Source organism: Anomaloglossus baeobatrachus, chromosome 7 (assembly GCF_048569485.1).
Source record: "Anomaloglossus baeobatrachus isolate aAnoBae1 chromosome 7, aAnoBae1.hap1, whole genome shotgun sequence".
In the NCBI taxonomy this organism is placed as follows: domain Eukaryota; kingdom Metazoa; phylum Chordata; class Amphibia; order Anura; family Aromobatidae; genus Anomaloglossus; species Anomaloglossus baeobatrachus.
This window is the reverse complement of record NC_134359.1, coordinates 242,977,486-242,999,639: the sequence shown is the minus strand read 5'-3', so window position 1 is coordinate 242,999,639 and position 22,154 is coordinate 242,977,486. Positions and strand designations below refer to the sequence as shown.

The window sequence follows — 22,154 nt, the reverse complement described above, 5'->3', positions numbered from 1 at the left end:
ATTTTTCTAGAAAACTATACATATTTAAAGTGTAAGTAAACTTTTCTTATTTTTTGGTACATTATATCCCCTTTAAAAGTCCTCTAAATCATGACTAGAATTGGTGGTGAGACTCTACAGTGGTGTCAGTACTAGAGATGAGGGAGTCTTTGGATGGTCGGTTCGGCGGGTTCAGTGGAACCTTAGATAAGGTATGGTTTGTGAACCTCAATGGAAGTCAATAATTGGGCAGTTCAGGTCTCCGCCCACATGCAGCCAGCCATAAACAGATCACTTCCGGGGGCGGGTGGGCAGAGTTTTTCAAAAATATTTTTGTTTATTTTGTGTGTACATCAGATCATGCTGATTTTACCACCAGTGTAAAACACTGCATGTGGCTCGCACAGGGCTGAACATCACTCATACCCAAGCACAGCACTGCTCGCTTGAGTAGTTTGCACTTGTAACTCACTAAAACTGCAAACCCAAACTTTGATTTTGTTGGAAGTCGATTTCCGAAACCGAACTTTGAACATCAGGTTGGCTCATCCCAAGTCAGTACTAATAATGAGTCAACACAAGGTTCGGTGTTCGGTGTTCGTACCAAACACAGACTTTAAAAAAACAGAGTTCGGGTTCGGAGTTCTCTTGCTTTACGTATGCTGACCACTCGTGCAAGTATCAGGTACACACGATGCTCAGCCCAGTGCGAGACGCTTGCAGTGTTTGAACAGCGCACACTGGGGGTAACAACAGCGTGATCGGATGTAGGGTTCACCCAAGAATAAAATTGAAAAACCTTTCCTACTCGCTCCTGGAAGTGATCTGATTATGGCTAGCTGAGACCTGAGCTGCCCAATTAGTGACTTCCAATAGGGTTCTACTCAAGTCTGGGACTTTTTTCAAAAGTCCGACTTCTCCTACCAAACCGAACTTCCATGGGTTCGCTCATCTCTAATAATCTCTTGTCAGTTCACATACACTTTATATTTAGCCCATGTACTGCAGTGTGCACATTCAATAAGAAGCTGGTTTGCTGATTTAGAGAATGATGGGGATTTCAGTAACGTGGCCCCCACAGATCTCCAGGACTTTTATGGGGCTACAGTATATAAAGAAACAGTAATAAAAAGTTTAGTTATGGTGCAAACTTCAAATCTTTAAGGGATGGTTCTTCAGCTGTATAAAGAGATTGAGGATTATGAATGGCCAATCGTTACAGGAGCCTATGACAAATTTTGTATTGAGTCAAAGGATCTTGAGGTTGAACCTAGTCTTAAGATGACAAATTTGGAACCATTATTTACCTAATATACATGAAAATTTTGCTTATCCATTGTGCAACATTTGAATATAATGGATGTCTCCATCAATGGATGGCAACTAGGGATGATCGAATACCACAAATATTCGACTTAGTGAATATGCGCCGAATAGGTTGACGCTATTCGACTATTCACGAATATTCGATGTGCAATGTAAGTCTATGGGAAACCCGAATAACATTGCGCATCGAATATTCACATAGCGGCAACGTATTCGTCGGATATTCGCAAAGTCAGATATTTGTGGTATTCGATCATTCCTAATGGCAACCATCCTATACCACCCACTCAATAATTACACCACCTATCACTCCAACCAGGTTTCTCAATAATGATACGAATAAAAATAATTCCATATAAGACTACACAGTTCACTATTGAATGAAGTATTCTGAATATGATCTTACTTATTTATAATGATGCCATATTGTATAGGGTCATAGAAATTGTTGGTCGGCGTGCTGAAACAATTAACCATCAGAAGACTGTAGTCCGAGATAGGGTTCACAATGTAGACTCCCACATATAAATTATCTGTTGTTGGGAGTTTAATTTCTGAAGAAGTATATGGAGTTGTGTAGCTAATATCCGTGTAAATAGACATCTTCACCTCGAATTTCCCGACGTTTTCAATGGGTATATAGGTGATGCTATAAATATGAAAAACAAAACAAAAGAAAAACAATTTTAAAATCATTAGTCTTACATATATTCAAGATCATAGACTTGGTAATGGTGATACATCAGTGGTAATGCTCTGTATGTTACATAACTGTTGGGGTATTAACTAAATGTAGCGGTCATGTTTTTACTATGCTTGTTATTAAACTGTTAGATTCCCTTTTATGTTGTCTATCACCGTGTTTTCTATATAATCTGAGAACAGCATGACATAGTTGCAAAGATCATGATTCCAGCGATATATCACTTAGTGGACTGTTTGCTATCATTTTGGTGAAATCCTTGTTTTATCTGCTGCAGATTTACCAGTTCTCGGAATGCTGAGCTCTGTATAACCCCGCCCACAACACTGCTTCTTCTGTGTATGCTGTATATGGACAGAAAGCTGCTAGTCAGTTGTGGGAGAGGGTTTACACAGAACAGGAAGACTACCTATCATCGGTCAACTAGTCCACTAGTCATTATCTCCTGCTGTACACACACCAAAAAATATATGCAAGCCAAATTATATAATTCAATTATCAACATCTTTATTATACATACAAATTATTGCCCTGCTTGTTTCATTTTCAATAAAATCAGTGTTTTATGAGCAGGAGATGATAACACCAAAAACCACAATATAAGTATGGATGGCTCTATTGCACAAAAATCTGTATACACACCAAAAAATATATGCAAGCCAATTTATATAATTCAATTATCAACATCTTTATTATACATAAAAATACATAAAATTACATAAAATAGAATGGATCAACCCAATTGACGGATGGAATAAATGGGGAAAACCTGGCACTTGTCATTAGTATATCTAAACTTACATATATCAGTAATGTTTTATTATTCTTATCTGAAAAAACAATCTCAGGTCAAATGCATCAACAATCATGATGCATTTGACCTGAGATTGGTATTTCACATAAGAATAATATAACTTATTACTGATATATGTAAGTTTAGATATACTAATAACAAGTGCCAGGTTTTCCCCATTTATTCCATCCGTCAATTGGGTTGATCCATTCTATTTTATGTAATTTTATGTATTTTTATGTATAATAAAGATGTTGATAATTGAATTATATAAATTGGCTTGCATATATTTTTTGGTGTGTATACAGATTTTTGTGCAATAGAGCCATCCATACTTATATTGTGTTTTTTGGTGTTATCAGCTCCTGCTCATAAAACACTGATTTTATTGAAAATGAAACAAGCAGGGCAATAAGTGATACAGAACTGGAATGAGGTGTCTCTATTTCTACATCATGCTGCTTTCAGATTACATAGAAAAAACCTGTGGACAAATTCCATTTAAGGAAGATTGATTTTCTTGTGACTATGAACAAAAATATAATTGTGTGTAACATAATGGTATCAAATGGTTACCTGATTACAAGAAAACCTGAACATATAAAAAGCTTAGAAACACGGAAAAATATTTATACTTCACCTGACATCAGGCCGCAAATGTTCTGGAAGTGAGACATTGTAGCTGAGAGGAAACGTGCAGGTCACGTTAATGACATATTGATGCCTGTAGATAATTCCTCCTGGTGGAAGGAAAATCTGGTTCTTGTATACTCCATTGTCATTAATGATCTATAAAATATAAAAGATATCACAGGAAGTGTCAGGAATATAATTTACCTCTAATTATCCTCTAATATTATCAATATCAAAACAGACATTGAACATGTATGACTTGGTGGCCTATTTTTATATACTAAAGGTAGGCCTAAGAAAATAACCTAAAATAAAATCCCAAATCATACAATTTTTTTAAGCTTCATCTTGAAACATCAACAAATAGAATATTTTATATGAATTTTCATAAATCATAACTATGTTATATTCCATTTTATGGGGCAGCCTGATAATCGGAATGATGGAAGGTACAGTATACATACGTGTCCTTCTTAAGGCCCTGTCACACACACAGATACATCTTTGGCAGATCTGTGGTTGCAGTGAAATCATGGACATATTGTTCCATTTGTACACAGCCACAAACCTGGCACTGATTGTCCACAATTTCACTGCAACCACAGATCTACCACAGATCTACCACAGACCTACCACAGACCTACCACAGATTTATCTGTGTGTGTAAAGTGGCCTTTAGTGGTGGGAGATGACCAACTTCGAATTAAAATATGATACTTTGAGCTATGAACTAAAACATGATATTTTGATACTCTTTGGGGATATGTTTATGCTATATATACCTGTATGTGGCCAATCAGTGGTAGTACTGAATTAAATTTGTATTCTGAGAAATTGGGTTCATAACAAACATTGACAAAAATAAGTCCTGGTCCTGTGCTAATAGAACTTGAAAGCCAAGCCACAGTCATGATATTATTTTACATGGACTGTTTTGCTACAAATCAGGGCTTTCATCATAGTTACACTTTTACATAGGGATGCTATTAGGAACATCAAAGAAGACCGTTTTTTCTCGCCGCGCTTTTTCACCACTCAGAAGATGACAATTATATCATCCAAGTCTTTATTGAAAGCACTAATATAAGTCAACGCGTTTCTGTGGTCACAGGCCCCTTCTTCAGGACAAAATAGCAAGGACTATCCTTGTCCTTGCTATTTTGTCCTGAAGAAGGGGGCTGTGACCCCAGAAACGCATTGACATGTATTAGCTCTTTCAATAAAGACTTGGATGATATCATTTTCGTTTTCTGAGTGGTGAAAAGGTCTCCTTTTGATGTTCCTACCTGCCTGAATTCTCCGGTGCTGCAGCTATCTCCACCATTAAATGTGATTCTAGGTGTTGTGACTCTTTCACAACCCTTATAGGATAGGGAATGGTTAAAAAAAAAATCGGGTTAAATGCTGCGCTAAAAAACACAAATCAAAGGTATATCGTGAATTCCTTTTCTTTATTTTCACAGGTGAAGGTGTTTCAAAGGCATATCCGCCTTCTTCATCAGGACAAAAAGCCAGAAAGGAACAGCATAAAACCCTATGTGCGCTTTCTTTCCACAGTTTTTGCTATCATTGACAACCCCCATAGGTGAGTACATTCTTCGCCTTCTCTCTCCCCTTGTCTACCTGGTAAGACCCTATTGCGCCCCCCTTTTTCCACTCTCTCGTTATTTTATAGGGATGCCTATTGACAGACGTTTACCAATGACTACCTCCCATCCAGTTTCATGAATAACAGAATGTTTATTTTTCATAAGAAAATGGAAAGTCTGAAGATGAAAGGTTCTCATGATACTAGAAAGAAATATATAATAATAGTAGTATAGTAGTAAAATAGTGTATAATAGTATATAATAACAGTAATATTAATATACAATAATAGTAAAATGTATTGTTTAAATGACATAGTTCAATTCAAAGATTTCACTTATTTTCTGAGTCAAAGGATCAGGATTAGAGATGAGTAGACCCGGTTTGGGACCCGGACTTGACCTGAACCCCAATGGAAGTCCCTAATTGGGCAGTTCTGGTCTCCGCCCACATGCAGTCAGCCATAAACAGATCACTTCCGGGAGCAGGTATTTCCATTTGCATAGTACATCTGATCACGCTTTTGTTACCTCCAGTGTGAGCCATTTAAACACTCAAAGTGTCTCGCATTGGGCTGAGCACCGAGTGTACCTGAGCTCAGCGATACTCACGTGAGAGGTTTCTATACATAAAGCACCCAAACTCTGAACCAAAACTCTGTTTTTTGTAAAGTCTGTGTTTGGTATGAGCACCAAACACTGAACCTTGGCTTCGTTCTTCTCTAATCAGGATATAATAGTCCATGAAAATCTTATTTTCCTCCTTCGGTTCCACATTGTCTCCCTCCTAACGGGATACTGCAAATATGGCCAAACCTAGCTTAAAGCTCACAGACGCTTAAGGAACTCCTGACCGGGGCGCTCCATCCTGTACTATAACCCATCTAGCTAGGTCACTCAGTATTCTGGTCAGTCCTTCGACTCCCATAGATCACTGTAACTCGTCTCTCTCTGTCGCTTGCACCTCAGGATCTCGCTATCCTCTGCTTCATTCTCCCTTCGCTCTAGGGACACCCACGTCAGACTATACAGACCTTAGGTTTGTTTCTGCCACATGCTGAGCCCTATCTGAACTCTTAACAGGAAACTCTATATTATCCCTGCACTAGGTCCTCCCATTATAGAGAGGTCCCAAATATTAATATAACCTTCCCTACTCCTGTTTTTGGGCAGAACACAGCTTCTTCATAGTACAATGCCCAACATTACAATGCATCACTACACGATTCACATTACACAATAACACGCAGCATAATACACGTTACACTTTACAATATATCTTAAAAATAACATTGATGTCTTCAAGGGGGAACATGACGATATTTCCATCTCCTTACTTTTAATGGAAGCTTTTACATCTTACATCCATAGGAAATGGCTTTTTACTTCACTAATTCTACACAACAAGGCCCTGATAAACAGAAATATTACTTACTCTAAAGTCAGTTCCACATATATATGGACCAAGAGACCACTCAAGATCCATTTTTACATCATCATATGGAAATCCAGTGCAGCTTCTGTCTCGAAGATGGATGTTTGGAATATCAATCTCCTTAAGTCTTAATGCAGGCACCCTGAGAGTCACTGAGAATTTATCCTTTGAGCACACAAGGTTCGAGCAGAGGCCATCTGAAAGAGAAAAAGATGTATAATACTTCACTTCTTACATTTCCATATTTTGCTAATATTCATGATTTCCATATTAAACGAACTTTATGGAATTTAAAAATTATTTTTCTTAGGAATCACATTGGACACAATATTAATGCTATGTTATTGGTCATTGATATGTAAATTAATTAAAGTGTCTTTTGTGTGTAATCAGGCCAACCAATGATAACATCGTAAGGATGAATGTACTCAACCGTGGGGAAAATTGATACCAATAGTCACTGTACAAGAATATAAAAGTGTACTTGTTAAATTCTACAGTATACTGGAAATTAATCATATATTTCCATTATGGGTTACTATATAGTTCTTCATAAAGTTCTATATAGTCCTCCATACAGTCCTATATAGTCCTTCATACAGTTCTATATAATCCTCCATTCAGTTCTATATAGTCCTCCATAAAGTTCTATATAGTCCTCCATACAGTCCTATATAGTCCTTCATACAGTTCTATATAATCCTCCATACAGTTCTATATAGTCCTCCATACAGTTCTATATAGTCCTCCATACAGTTCTATATAGTCCTCCATAAAGTTCTATATAGTCCTCCATACAGTTCTATACAGTCCTCCATACAGTTCTATATAATCATCCACATAGTCCCATATAGTCCTCCATACAGTCCTATATAGTCCTCCATACAGTTCTATATAATCATCCATATAGTCATATATAGTTCTCCATACAGTTCTATGTAGTCCTCTATACAGTTCCATATAGTCCTCCATAGAGTCCCATATAGTCCTCCATAAAGTTCTATATAGTCCTCCATACAGTCCTATACAATACTACATACAGGTAACATATGAGTTTTGTATATTTTAGTGAAAAATGTGCTGCTTTAACCTCTTCGTATCCTGAGTCCCCCGGGGGGGGGGGGACACATTCAAGATAATACATTAAGCTCCTATGTCCCCTGGTAGGGGACATCAATATTTCATACACATGTTACCGTCGTCTTGTGCCAATGGGTTTGAGCAGATTCCGTTTTCACTATCGAACGCTGGAATAAATATAACTGATGACCTATAATAGGTTTCAATGGGCGAAACAGGAAATTGTATTGGATAGGAAAAGGTTAAAATCAGTGCCCCATGTTATTACATAGTTCAAGAAGGTGATATTATATCAATATACAATATACAATGTGGGCTGCAGCCTATAGGGAAACTAACACTTGTTATTGTAGGAAAGCATTGTAGAAATACAAACATTACACAAATACAATTGGTGTCTTCAGGGGAAATGCAAAATCCCGTCACAAAATTTTTCACATTTGTCAAATCTGTAAAGGCCACTTTACACGCAACGACATCGCTAACGAGATGTCGTTGGGGTCACGGAATTCGTGATGCACATCCGACCTCATTAGTGATGACGTTGTGTGTGAAACGCATGAACGACCGTTAACGATCAAAATTACTTACCTGATCGTTGACGCGTCGTTCTATTCCCAAATATCACTGCTGTTGCAGGACGCAGGTTGTTCGTCGTTCCTGCGGCAGCACACATTGCTATGTGTGACACCGCAGGAACGAGGAACAACCTCGTACCTGCGGCCGCCAGCAATGAGAAAGAAAGGAGGTGGGCGGGATGTTACGTCCCGCGCATCTCTGCCCCTTCGCTTCTATTGGGCGGCCGCTTAGTGACATCGCTGTGATGCCGCACGAACCACTCCCTTAGAAAGGAGGCGGTTCGCCGGCCACAGCGACATCGCTAGGCAGGTAAGTATGTGTGATGGGTGTTAGCGATGTTGTGTGCCACGGGCAGTGATTTGCCCGTGATGCACATCCGATGGGGACGGGTACACTCGCTAGCGATCTCTCTAGAGAGATCTCAGCGTGTAAAGTGTCCTTTAGTTGCAATGGTGAAAATGGGCATGTATAGAATATCATACTGTATGGATCATCTGCAAACAACTGTAGTACAGGCACATAGCATCACAAGGATCTATAGAAACCTTACAGGACACTATTACTACCAAATTTCAGCTCGATAACATGACACAACTGATCCAAAGCCATCATATGTAGAAATCAGTAGACTCGTGGACATTCGGTTCGGCGGGTTCAATTAGACTTTAGATAAAGCTCAGTTTGGGACCTGAACTTGACTTGAGCCCAAATGGAAGTAACTAATTGGGCAGTTTGGGTCTCCCCCACATAGATTCGACCATAAGCAGATCACTTCTGGGGACAGGTGGGCAAGTTTTCCCTTTTTTGTTTCCTGCACACTACATCTGATCATGCACAAATACAAGGGTTTCACTTATTTTTTCAGTCAATGGATCAGGATTAGAGATGAGCGGACCCAGTTTGGGAACCAGACTTGACCTGAACCCCAATGGAAATCACTAATTGGGCAGTTTGGGTCTCTGTCCACATGCAGCCAGCCATAAACAGATCACTTCCGGGGACGGATGTGCGGGGTATTTCCTTTTTTTTCTATTTGGTACAGATTACATCCGTTCATGCATACACATGACCCCCAGTGTGAGCCAGTCAAACACTACAAGCGGCTCCCACTGAACTGAGGACCAAGTGTACCCGAGAACAGCGTACCCGATCTTTGAACACCAAAACCTCGGGTTAGCTCATATCTAGTCATATGACCACTAATCTCATTATCACACACAGTATTCTGATCACGTTTAATTCAATTATAAATTATGTCATAAAAGGTTCCCATACCTGTGTCTTCACATAGAGACCTTGGTTCAGATAGGATATCTTCACTGAGCACTGTGTAGAAAGAGAATACTCATTTTATTTCTTACAAGCTGTATTGTGATATTGTAGAATACAATTTATACATGGAGTGGGATTAAATGTAGAAAAAGTCACAAAAAGGACATTTTATTAGCATTTTATAGAAAACAAGATACCCATATACATAGACGGGAGCTCTGCAATTTTTTCAAGTGTTACCATTTTTTTTTAAGCTGGTGGCTATATATGCTTGACAGCAGCTAAGAACTGAATTGTTCAACTTTCCTCGAGTCCAAAACAACAATTCTGTCTAGTTAAGCCATGATACGTGGTCTTGGGTATACGGTATCACTACTCAACTAGGTAAAGTTGCCATTAAGAAAAATGGAAAACCTGGGGAAGAACGCCACTGTGAATGCTGTCACTGCTCTATTCCTGGAGTACCAGTAAAATGTTGGTTCTTGACTTCACACCAGGCCTGGGTCATGACTGGTACTCCAGTACTAGATACCCGCTATGTCCAGGTCTGCTTCCTTACCACTAATACACAGTAATTGGAGATATAAAGTGCTATGTAAAGGTAAACTGTATCATGCAACACATTAACATTATCCTGTAGTTAAAAGCTATCTCTCCTAATTTCCCATAAAAAGCATTTGCTAAAAATGTTCTCCACTTACCTTTGATAACAGTTTATATTTCAAAAGTACAAATAATTGGGCATATTGAAATGCACATGCCCAATCCATTTTTCCCTATTAGCACACATTGAAAGATAACCAGGCTGTTCATGTACACATTAGATTGTTCGTCGATCCCAAAACAATAAGGGCTTTATTAAAATATTCTCTTTTACTGGACAACTTCTTGTTAATAGCAACTGGGTGAAGCATGAAATAAAATACATAAATTTTTATATATCAATCTATATATATATCTATCTATGTATGTATATATATATTGTGAGGTAGCACGGTCGGCTGCGCAGCAGAAGACACGGGATCCAGGCATTAAGTTTCACAGCACACGGTTTTAATGTCCAAACAAAAGTCCACACCAATATACATGTGCCTCTCCAGCAGAGAACTCAGGGAGTTGTGTTCCCTCCCTCACACCCGGCACACCTGCCCTTGTTCCTGTTTGCATTTAACCCTTCCTTCAGCCTGTAAGGAAACAGCATTAACCCTAGAGTGGATGTACTTTCTATCATGGAGTGAGCACAACCGGGGCGAGACATACCGGCCGTCATAGACAACCCCGGTCACAGTCTCACATACCCCCCCCCCTCAGTTCAAGCGTGCGGGGTTGAACTCCCGCCATCAAACACGGTCCGCGGGACAAGGCATCGGTGTTGCCCTGCAACCCACTGGCCCTATGTTCAACCGTAAACCGGAAGTTCTGCAGAGAAAGGAACCACTGGGTAACCCGGGCATTCCGTTCCTTGGCGGACCTCATCCAGACCAGTGGAGAGTGATCCGTCACCAAGCGAAACTGCTGTCCCAGCAGGTAATAGCGTAGGGACTCCAAGGCCCACTTGATCGCCAGGCACTCCTTCTCCACTACGCTATAATTCCGCTCAGGAGGGGTGAGCTTCCTACTTAAGAAGGTGACGGGGTGTTCCTCCCCCTGAACCACCTGAGACAACACTGCCCCCAGGCCGACCTCTGAGGCGTCAGTCTGTACTATGAACTCCTTCCGGAAATCAGGGTGTACGAGAATGGGCTGTCCGCACAGGACCCCCTTCAGGGCCCGGAAGGAGTCCTCGGCCTGCGGAGTCCAGCGCACCATGACGGACTTCTTGCCTTTGAGAAGGTCCGTCAAGGGGGCTGATAGTCCCGCAAAATCCTTTACAAACCTCCTGTAGTACCCCACGATACCCAGGAAGGCCCTAACCTGCTTCGTGGTCAGGGGTCTAGGCCACTTCTGGATTGCCTCAACCTTGTTAATTTGGGGCTTAATCACTCCTTGACCTATCACGTAGCCCAAGTAGCGGGCTTCCGTGAGTCCCAACGCACATTTCTTGGGATTGGCTGTCAATCCGGCTGTTCGAAGCGCTTCCACCACCGCTTGTACCTGTTCCAAGTGGGTCTGCCAATCGGAGCTGTAAATAATGATGTCATCAAGGTACGCTGATGCATACGCCTGGTGGGGTTCCAGCACTAAGTCCATCAACCTCTGGAACGTGGCCGGAGCGCCATGTAACCCAAAAGGCAAGACAACATAGTGGAAGAGACCCTCCGGTGTAACAAAAGCGGTTTTCTCCTTGGCGGACTCCGTCAGTGGCACCTGCCAGTACCCCTTGGTCAGGTCGAGCGTGGTAAAATATCGCGCCTGTCCCAGCCTATCAATCAGCTCATCCACCCGGGGCATGGGGTAGAGATCGAACTTGGATATTTCGTTCAATCTCCTAAAGTCATTGCAGAACCTTAAGGAGCCATCGGGTTTTGGTATTAGGACAATCGGACTAGCCCATTCACTCCGGGATTTTTCGATGACCCCCAGGCGTAACATTGTCTTTACTTCCTCCGATATGGCTTGTCGTCGAGCCTCCGGTACCCGGTATGACTTCAGGCGTACCTTCAGGTGGGGCTCGGTGACAATATCATGTCGTATCAGACTGGTCCTACCGGGCAGCTCGGAGAAGACATCGGGGTTCTGCTGAACCAACCGTCTGGCCTCTCGCCTCTGAGTCTTGGTGAGGGCTTCTCCAATCCTTACTTCTGGTTCGTCCTCTCCGGAGGTCGCTGGAGCCGGAGGTGAACGACCCGAAGAGGAGGGAGATGGGGAAAAAACAGCCATCAGGCTTTCCCATTCCTGCCAAGGTTTTAATAGGTTGACATGGTATATTTGTTCAGGTTTCCGCCTACCGGGCTGCAATACTTTATAGTTAACCACCCCGACTCTTTCCTTTATCTCGTAGGGGCCTTGCCACTGAGCCAGGAATTTACTCTCCGCCGTGGGGATTAATACCAACACCCGATCCCCGGGTTTAAAGGTCCGCACGGTGGCTTGTCTATTGTAGCGGCCGCTTTGCGCGGCCTGAGCCTCCTGTAAATGCTCCTTCACAATTGGCATGACCGCGCTTATGCGGTTCTGCATACCCAAAATGTGTTCAATCACACTTTTATGGGGGGTGGGCTCTTGCTCCCATGTTTCCTTTGCCAGGTCCAACAATCCCCGGGGATGTCGCCCGTATAACAATTCAAAAGGCGAAAACCCCGTGGAGGCCTGTGGCACCTCACGGATGGCAAACATCAAATAGGGAAGCATCATATCCCAGTCTTTCCCGTCTTTTGAAATTACCCTTTTGAGCATGGTTTTCAGGGTTTTATTGAAACGCTCAACTAAACCGTCCGTTTGAGGATGATACACAGACGTACGCAACTGCTTGATCTGGAGTAGCCGGCATAGCTCTTTGGTCACTTTAGACATGAATGGGGTCCCCTGATCCGTAAGGATCTCCTTGGGCAACCCCACCCGGCAGAACACAGCAAACAACTCCCGAGCTATAAGCTTTGCTGCAGTATGTCTGAGAGGTATCGCCTCGGGATACCGGGTGGCATAGTCAACGATCACTAGGATGTGTTGGTGCCCTCGAGCGGACTTTACGAGGGGCCCCACCAGATCCATCCCTATCCGTTCAAAAGGGACTTCTATAATGGGTAACGGTACCAACGGACTGCGAAAATGGGTCAGGGGGGCGGTAAGCTGACACTCCGGGCAGGTTTCGCAGAACCGTTTTACCTCCCCAAAGACTCCGGGCCAATAGAACCTTTGCAATATTCGCTCCTGCGTTTTCTTGACCCCTAGGTGGCCACTCATCAGGTGTTTATGAGCCAAGTTGAGGACCCGCCGACGATGCGGCTGGGGCACCACCAACTGCTCTACCCCCACGCCCCGTATTTCATCTACCCGGTAGAGTAAATCCTGCTTAAGAGCGAAATGGGGGTACCTTACCTGGGCACCGGGCAGCTGTGCCACCCCGTCAATTACTGTCACCCGACTCCGGGCATGTATTAATGTAGGGTCCTGGAGTTGGGCAGTCCCAAACGTATCCGGGGACGCCTCCAACTCCGGGATGGGTTCGACCGTCTCACCATCTCCTGCCAATACCTCTAGGGGCGACCTATCGGGTTCACATTCTGTCCCTATCATGGGGACCCCTACGGCAGGTGTCCCGGATTCAGGATTGTAGGGCTCAGGTCCCGGACTGACCAATATCTGAGGAGACTTAGGGGGTCCCTTCCATAAAGTCCAAAAATAGGGCAGATCCCTTCCTAGGATCACGTCATAAGGAAGAGTGTTAAGAAGTCCCACCTCATGTTGCACCTGACCGCAAGGTGCTGTGATGGTGACAATCCCCGTGGGATAGTCTCGGCGGTCCCCATGTATGCAAACCACCCCCACGGTACGTCCTGTGGCCTTTACTTTAGCCCTCAAGGTGGATCGCACAAGGGTCACTAAGCTTCCGGAATCCAACAATCCTGTAACCGGACATCCATTCACCTGTATTTGGCACAAGTGGGGCTCCATCTCTGGGGAGACCAGGTCAGCGGTACACACCACCTGAGCATACATTGAACCCCGCCGGGTAACCCCACAATCCATGGGCTCCGTGGTGAGTGGACACTGGGCTTCCATATGTCCCACCCGCTGGCACCGCCAACATTTAATGGGGACGGAAACCCTCTTCACGGGTGGTCGTTTAGGGCACAGAACCTTCCGGACCTCAGGATTGGCGGCCGCGGCCTCAGACGGGACGGTAGGGGACTCCTGCACCGTTGTCAGCGATGGGTCCTTGGCCCTAGGCTTGGAGGGGCCGGACCGACGGGCGGTACGCAAAGTCTCAGTGTCCCGTATCAAGTCCTGCGTAGCCACATGCCGCTCTACCAGGGACACTAATTGGTCCAGGGTACTCGGGTCACCCTGTCCTACCCACCGTTGAACGGTGACAGGTAAAGTGCGCACAAAACGATCCACTACTACCCTTTCCACCATCTGCGCCGGGCTCAGAGTGTCAGGCTGCAACCACTTTTTTACAAGATGCAACAAGTCATAGGCCTGGGAGCGTACGGGTTTGGCTTCCTCATAGAACCACTGATTTACCCGCTGAGCCCGTACATAGGTATTCACCCCCAACCGTTCCAGTATTTCGGCTTTTAGGGTCACATAGTCAATGGCGTCCTCGGTACAGAGGTCCAGGTACGCTTTTTGGGGTTCCCCCGTCAGATAGGGCGACAATACCTCAGCCCACTGGGGGGTCGGCAGCTTTTCCCGCTCGGCCACCCGCTCAAACACCGCCAGGAACGCTTCCACATCATCCCCCGGGGTCATCTTTTGCAACGCTTGTCTCACCGCTTTCCGGACGCTGCCGTCATCACCCGGTCCCGGGGTTGTTGCTGCCGGTCCAGCACGGATCGACTTGGCCAGGAGAACCATCTGTTCTTGATGTCTTTGTTCCTGCAATTGTAAGGCTTGCTGCTGACGTGCATTGGCCTGAACCAGCTGTTCTTGGTGTCTTTGGTCCTGCGATTTCAAGGATTGGAGCAGGTGTGCATTGGTCTGTTGCTGCTGTGCATTAGCCTGAGCCAAATGCTTTAGTATGTCCTCCATGGCGTCGCTGGGTTTGGGCCGTAGTATAGCCGCTTGAATCCAAGACATGTGCTACCGGGTCACCAGAAAAGGAAGCTACACCTCACCGGCTGGGATGCCCGCCGATTCTCCACCATATGTGAGGTAGCACGGTCGGCTGCGCAGCAGAAGACACGGGATCCAGGCATTAAGTTTCACAGCACACGGTTTTAATGTCCAAACAAAAGTCCACACCAATATACATGTGCCTCTCCAGCAGAGAACTCAGGGAGTTGTGTTCCCTCCCTCACACCCGGCACACCTGCCCTTGTTCCTGTTTGCATTTAACCCTTCCTTCAGCCTGTAAGGAAACAGCATTAACCCTAGAGTGGATGTACTTTCTATCATGGAGTGAGCACAACCGGGGCGAGACATACCGGCCGTCATAGACAACCCCGGTCACAGTCTCACAATATATATATATATATATATATATATATATATATATATATATATATACTGTACATATCTCTCTCTCTCTCATTCATATATATATATATATATATATATATATATATATAAATATTTTTCTACTGAGCCCAAACCTCTCCCTTGCTAGGGTGCTACAGGGGAACACAGGGTTGAGAGCTGAGCAGCAGGAAGGAAAGGGTTAACTCTGCGCTGCCAATGGAGGAGACCAGGATTGATGAAAACAGTAGTTTATTAAGTTTACGCATTTCAAAGCATGAATCTTCTTCTTCAGGACATAAAACTATTTGCCTGAATAAGAGGCCTGATGCTTTGAAATGCATAGACTTAATAAACTGCTGTTTTCATCCATCTTGGTTTCCTCCATTGGCAGGCTGGATTCAACCCTTTCCTTCCTGTTATACTGATACCTAATGTATATGTGGCACCCCTGCGGCTCCAGTCGCCAAAGGGTACTGCACCCTATTAAATGGGGGAGTATTCACCTTGGGTAAGGAGGGGGTTAATCACCGGTGTTCCATATTTACACTTTTCATACAGCTTAGGAGCCTTAAACCCATCGGTTGTGCAACACAGGCAAATCGCTGCCCGTGGCGCACAACATCGCTCAGACCCGTCACACTGTTTACTTGCCTAGCGACGTCGCTGTGACCTGCGAACCGCCTCCTTTCTAAGGGGGTCATTCGTTCGGCGTCACAGCGACGTCACTAAGCGGCCGCCCAATAGAAGCGAGGGGGCAGAGATGAGCGGGACGTAACATCCCGCCACCTCCTTCCTTCCTCATTGCCGGTGGCCGCAGGTAAGGAGATGTTTGTCGTTCCAGCGTCGTCACACATAGCGATGTGTGCTGCCGCAGGAACGACGAACTACATCGTACACGCAGCAGCAACGATAATTGGGAAGAGGGGGGCATGTCACCGATTAGCAATTTTGAACGTTTTTGTGACGATTCAAAATCGCTCATAGGTGTCACACGCAACGACATCGCTAATGCGGCCGGATGTGCATCACAAATTCCGTGACCCCAGTGAGATCACTTGAGCGATGTTGTAGCGTGTAAAGCGGCCTTTAGGCTATGCTCACAGCTCCATCATAGCCGACATTGGGTGACCCATTAGATTTGATGGCAAGAATAGTTTCTTTTATCAAATCCATGGACAACATGATGTAACCTGAATAGGACTCCTTTCGCAAATCTCAACATGGGTAAAGGTCAAACATCAACTCAAGAGACCGAACTGATCTATCATGGCATACAAGCAGCAGGATTTCAATTGGCCTTGTACAGGTTTGCAGCCTCTGAATGTCAAGAACAGTGTTCTCTTGCACTGACAGCAAACTAACGCCTTAAAAATAGTGTGAAATGACATCACAAAACACTTTAGAAATAGGGATGAGCGAGCACTACCATGCTCGGGTGCTCTGTACTCCTAACTAGTGATGAGTGAGCACTACAATGCTTGGTACTCGTAACTAATGATGAGCGAGCACTACCATGCTCGGGTGCTCAGTACACGTAACTAATGATGAGTGAGCACTACCATGCTCGGGTGCTCAGTACACGTAACTAGTCATGAGTGGGCACTACCATGCTTGGGTGCTCAGTACTCGTAACTAGTGATATAAAGTTTTCAGCAACTCCGGCACTCTATAAAATCAATTTTTTATTTGAAAAAAATAAATAGCTTTATATCATATGTGGTTCAAGTGTTACTGCCCTTAACTATTGATCTATAATTAAAGGCGCTACCGTTCGAACTGTGTATGATATGTCCCTTTCTCAACTTCTTCAAATAAAAATATTAATTTTCTGGAATGTTGGATTTTCTGAAAACTTCCTAGTTATAATAAGGTCTCAAAAGTCCAGTAGATGACTATCCTATTTAAAGAGTAATCATCAGTTTACATTTTATTTCAGAAATGAAAAGTACACATGATAATAACAAACTTTGTCACATATCTTATTCAAGAAATCTGCTTCTTTCACCTCCAGTCCTGAATTGATTGCGGAATTGATTTATGGGTAAAAATTAGATTTTGTTACTTGCTTATCTAGCCCAATTAGTTCCACAGTTCCACATTATCATCACTGTCCCCATAGGAGCTCAAAATTTCTTAGTAAGTTTTTCGAGAGTGGGAGAACATACAAACTCCTTGCAGAAGCTGTCCTTGATGGGATCTGAACCCAGGACTCCAGATATTAAGCACTAAGCCACTATGCTGTCCCATTCTTACATTCTTAAAATCCCCAATTCACAGTTAAATTCTGTATTCATAAAGAGAGATTTTTGTGCTTTTAAAGATCTTTTGAAAGTGGAGTAGCAGGAGCTAGAGGCCAACACAAACAATCTGTTGCAAGTTCTCCATACAACTTCATGGAAGCCAACTGTCTCCTGTCTCAGTAAATTTGCCCATGAAATACGAATTTTGAGAATTAATGGTCAGTCCAGGATGAGAAAGAAGCAAATATCTCTCTGATAAGCTATAATACCAAGTTGCTTATTTTCCCATATACTATTTAAAACTATGGTTATTCTTTAAAGTGTAACCATCATTTTAATTTTTAATTCAAAAATCAATAGTGCACATGAAAATAGTTAACTTTGTAGTATATCTTATCAGACAAATTTGCTTCTTTCTCTGTCAGAATGCATCAGTCATTATCAAAATTCTTTCCCATTACAGAGAGAGAATATGCAATTTTGTGCTAATGAGATTCTATGCCAATGGGAGGATGGGGTGTAGCTCTGTCTCTAGCTCCTTTCTCTGCCTCTAGCTTCTCCCTCTGCCTCTAGCTTCTCCCTCTGCCTCTAGCTCCTCTCTCTGCCTCTAGCTTCTCCCTCTGCCTCTAGCTTCTCTCTCTGTCTCTAGCTCCTCTCTCTGCCTCTACCTCCTCCCTCTGCCTCTAGATTTTCCCTGTCTCTGGCTCTTCCCTTTGTCTATAGCTTTTCCCTCCTCCCTAGTTCTTTCCTTTGCCTCTAGCTTCTCCCTCTGTCTCTAGCGCATCCCTTTGCCTCTAGCTCTGCTCTCTGCCTCTAGCTCCACTCTCTGCCTCTAGCTCCTTCCTCTGCCTCTAGCTTCTCCCTCTGCCTCTAGCTTCTCCCTCTGCCTCTAGCTTCTCTCTCTGCCTCTACCTCCTCTCTCTGCCTCTAGCTTTGCCCTCTGCCTCTAGCTTCACCATCTGCCTCTAGCTTCACCCTCTGTCTCTAGCTCCTCAATCTGCCTCTAGCTCCTCCCTCTGCATATAGCTCTTCTCTCTGCCTCTAACTCCTCCCTCTGCCTCTAGATTTTCCCTCTGTCTCTGGCTCTTCCCTTTGTCTATAGCTTTTCCCTCCGTCTCTAGTCCCTCCCTTTGACTTTAACTTCTCCTTCTGTCTCTAGCGCATCCCTTTGCCTTCAGGTCTTCTCTCTCCTCTAGTTCCACTCTCTGCCTCTAGCTCCTCCCTCTGCCGCTAGCTCCTCCTTCTGCCTCTAGCTTTGCCCTCTGCCTCTAGCTTCTCCCTCTGCATCTAGCTCCTCCCTCTGCCTCTACCTCCTCCCTCTGCCGCTAGCTTCTCCCTCTGCATCTAGCTCCTCCCTCAACCTCTAGTTCTCCCTCTGCCTCTAGCTCCTCCCTCTGCTTCTAGCTCCTCCCTCTGCTTCTAGCTCCTCCCTCTGCCTCTAGCTTCACCCTCTGCCTCTACCTCCTCCCTCTGCCTCTAGCTCCTCCCTCTGCCTCTAGCTCCTCCCTCTGCCTCCAGCTTCTCTCTCTGCCTCTAGCATTGCCCTCTGCCTCTAGCTCCTCCCTCTGCCTCTAGCTTCACCCTCTGCCTCTACCTCCTCCCTCTGCCTCTAGCTCCTCCCTCTGCCTGCAGCTTCTCTCTCTGCCTCTAGCTTCACCCTCTGCCTCTACCTCCTCCCTCTGCCTCTAGCTCCTCCCTCTGCCTGCAGCTTCTCTCTCTGCCTCTAGCTTTGCCCTCTGCCTCTAGCTCCTCCCTCTGCCTCTAGCTTCACCCTCTGCCTCTACCTCCTCCCTCTGCCTCTAGCTTCACCCTCTGCCTCTAGCTTCTCTCTCTGCATATAGCTCCCCCCTCTGCCTCAAGTTTCTCCCTCTGCCTCTAGCCTCTGCATCTAGTTCCTCTCTCTACCTATAGCTCCTCCCTCTGCCTCCAACTCCTCCCTCTGTCTCTAGCTCTTCCCTCTGCCCCTGGCTCCTCCCATTGTCATAGAATCTCATCAGCACCACCTGCCATCTCCTATCTCAGTAATGGGAAAGTCTTTACCGAATACAGATTTTACCCCAGAATTGGAATTTTGATAATGACTGATCAATGTTGGCAGAGAAAAAAGCAGATTTCACTGATAAGATATATTACAAAGTGGCTTATTTTCATGTGCACTATTGATTCTTGAAATAAAAATTAAAACAACGGTTATGCTTTAAGTTAAATTTAGAAACAACCACTAGAATCTATTTCTTATAGGCTCATTCACAAATAACACTAAACCTTATTAAGGAAATGTACTAAAAATGGACAGTCATATGTTCTGCATAGATAGGTTTTTTTTGAGATGTCCACACACCTTGGACAGCACAGCATTTTCTCTATTAATTTCAGTGGAGAAAAACATCCAAAAGTAATATCTAATGTAAAAAAACTAATACTGATAGATGACGTAATTTCAAAAATATGAATCAACAATATCTTACCACCATCAATTCGCAATGAAGACGCTAAACTTGCGCTGAAGAGAACCAACAATGTCAGCATGCCAGGATACATTGTTCAGGAGTCCTGTATAATTCTGTAAAATATGAAAAAAAATATATAGAATTCTTTATACAATGCCCATTTGGAAGCCATATTTCTTGACCTGCTTACTTTATGTGTTGGCTCAAGGTCTTCTCATGAATGACTTGTATTGGTTTGCGGACTATCCTTTATACTGAGAAAATGATGTTACCCTTTTTACTGCCGTGTGCCTATTGCCATGAACCTGCCATTAAACACATCATTTCAGACCAATGATAAGGCAGGACATGATACAAAAGCAAAAAATAGTAAAAAGAAAACAAAAGTACACAGTGGAGATCATGACACAACGGAAGCAATTTAAGCTATATGTGTTACCTAGATTTGTCAAAGTGGTGAATATTTAACTTTTAGGGCAGAGTCATCTGACATTAAAGGACATGATCTTCAAGATTATTTCCAAGTACTGTAGCATCCCCTCCATAAATCATGTCAAGTCATGAGGACATCTTCGCGTTAATTGTTTGATTGCTATATAGTTATAAAGATTTACTGGAAAGAATATTACACTTGCTGCAGTTTGGATGCATGAAGTCAATTGGGATAAAAGGAGGTTTGCCATCAAAAGCACCTATGTATACGTGAGGAATGACTCTAATGAAGAAGATATGAATTTTAGTCAAGGTTTTTTCAATATGATTGGGTGTTCATATCACGCAACACAAACTACAAGGTCAAGTCTAAAGTTAAAGTAGGCATCCACGATTGTCATGGAAAGTGACTACCTATTTCACATATACAGTCACCCTACCTTGTGCCTCCATTTGCCTCCCATTGACTCCTCTGCTCAGATTGGCATACCTTTCCTCCTGCTTCCAAGATGACCACCACAATAGCTTAGGGAGTGCGATGATAACTCTAAACCATGCTTCCATTGTGCTGTGGGATAGGAAAGGCAGGAAAAGTGTGGTTTAGACTTACCCATGCTCTGCCCATGCTATTGTGGTCAAATAAATCGCTGCCCGTGGTGCACAACCTCGCTTAACCCCGTCACATCGACTTCCCTGCCCTGCGACGTCGCTCTTCCTGGCGAACCACCTCCTTTCTAAGGGGGCGGTTCGTGCGGCATCACAGCGACGTCACACGGCAGGTGTCCAATAGAAGCGGAGGGGCGGAGATGAGCGGGACGTAACATCCCGCCCACCTCCTTCCTTCAGCATTGCCGGCGGAGGCAGGTAAGGAGATGTTCTTCGCTCCTGTGGTGTCACACACAGCGATGTGTGGTGCCGCAGGAACGAGGAACAACATCACTAATAAGCAGAGAACGATTTTTGGTTTCAGGATGACCTCTCCGCAGCAAACGATTTTGTCCGCTTTTGCGATCGTTTAAGGTCGCTCGTACGTGTCACACACTGCGATATCGTTAATGACGCCGGATGTGTGTCACAAACACCGTGACCCCGACGATAATTCACTAACGATATCGCAGCGTGTAACGTACCCTTTAATCTTCTGCACTGCCACACAGTCCAAATCATGTAGATCAAAATCTGATTTATTAGTCAACGTTTTTCAAAGTCCTCAAAGACTTCTTCATCAGGACAATCTTATCGTTATGATTGTCCTGATGAAGAAGTCTTTGAGGACTTTGAAAGACATTGACTAATAAATCATATTTTGATCTACATCATTTGGACTGTGTGGCTCCACGGAAGATTAACCCTTTCTCCTACTACATTTTGATTTCCACGTGGGTTCTGCGGCGGCCTACAGGTGTTTATGGTGGTTGTGACTCTCACAACCGCAGAAGGTGAGTTTCTCCAGGATATTTCTCATTATTATATATTGGTTAAGATCCTATTTGCGCAATATTTTTTCTTTCCAGCTGCATCTGATCATGCCATTGTGGTGGCTATCTTGGAAGCAGGAGGAAAGCTATACCAAAGGAGACAAC

The 22,154-nt window shown here is 43.9% G+C and overlaps 1 protein-coding gene across 1 annotated transcript in view; it reads right to left on the bottom strand.

Annotated features, from left to right (window-relative positions):
* The window catches only part of LOC142246120 (pancreatic secretory granule membrane major glycoprotein GP2-like), a 32,310-nt gene extending 11,962 nt beyond the window's left edge, over positions 1-20,348 (bottom strand). Inside the window, exons 1-6 of the mRNA XM_075319134.1 lie at positions 20,330-20,348; positions 20,158-20,252; positions 9,390-9,440; positions 6,456-6,652; positions 3,442-3,590; positions 1,712-1,954 (exon numbers count right to left, since the gene is read on the bottom strand). Of these exons, the coding sequence (XP_075175249.1) occupies positions 1,712-1,954; positions 3,442-3,590; positions 6,456-6,652; positions 9,390-9,440; positions 20,158-20,230 (713 nt within the window). The 5' untranslated portion in view covers positions 20,231-20,252; positions 20,330-20,348. The remainder of the gene's footprint in view (positions 1-1,711; positions 1,955-3,441; positions 3,591-6,455; positions 6,653-9,389; positions 9,441-20,157; positions 20,253-20,329) is intronic.
* Positions 20,349-22,154: the final 1,806 nt, after the last annotated feature.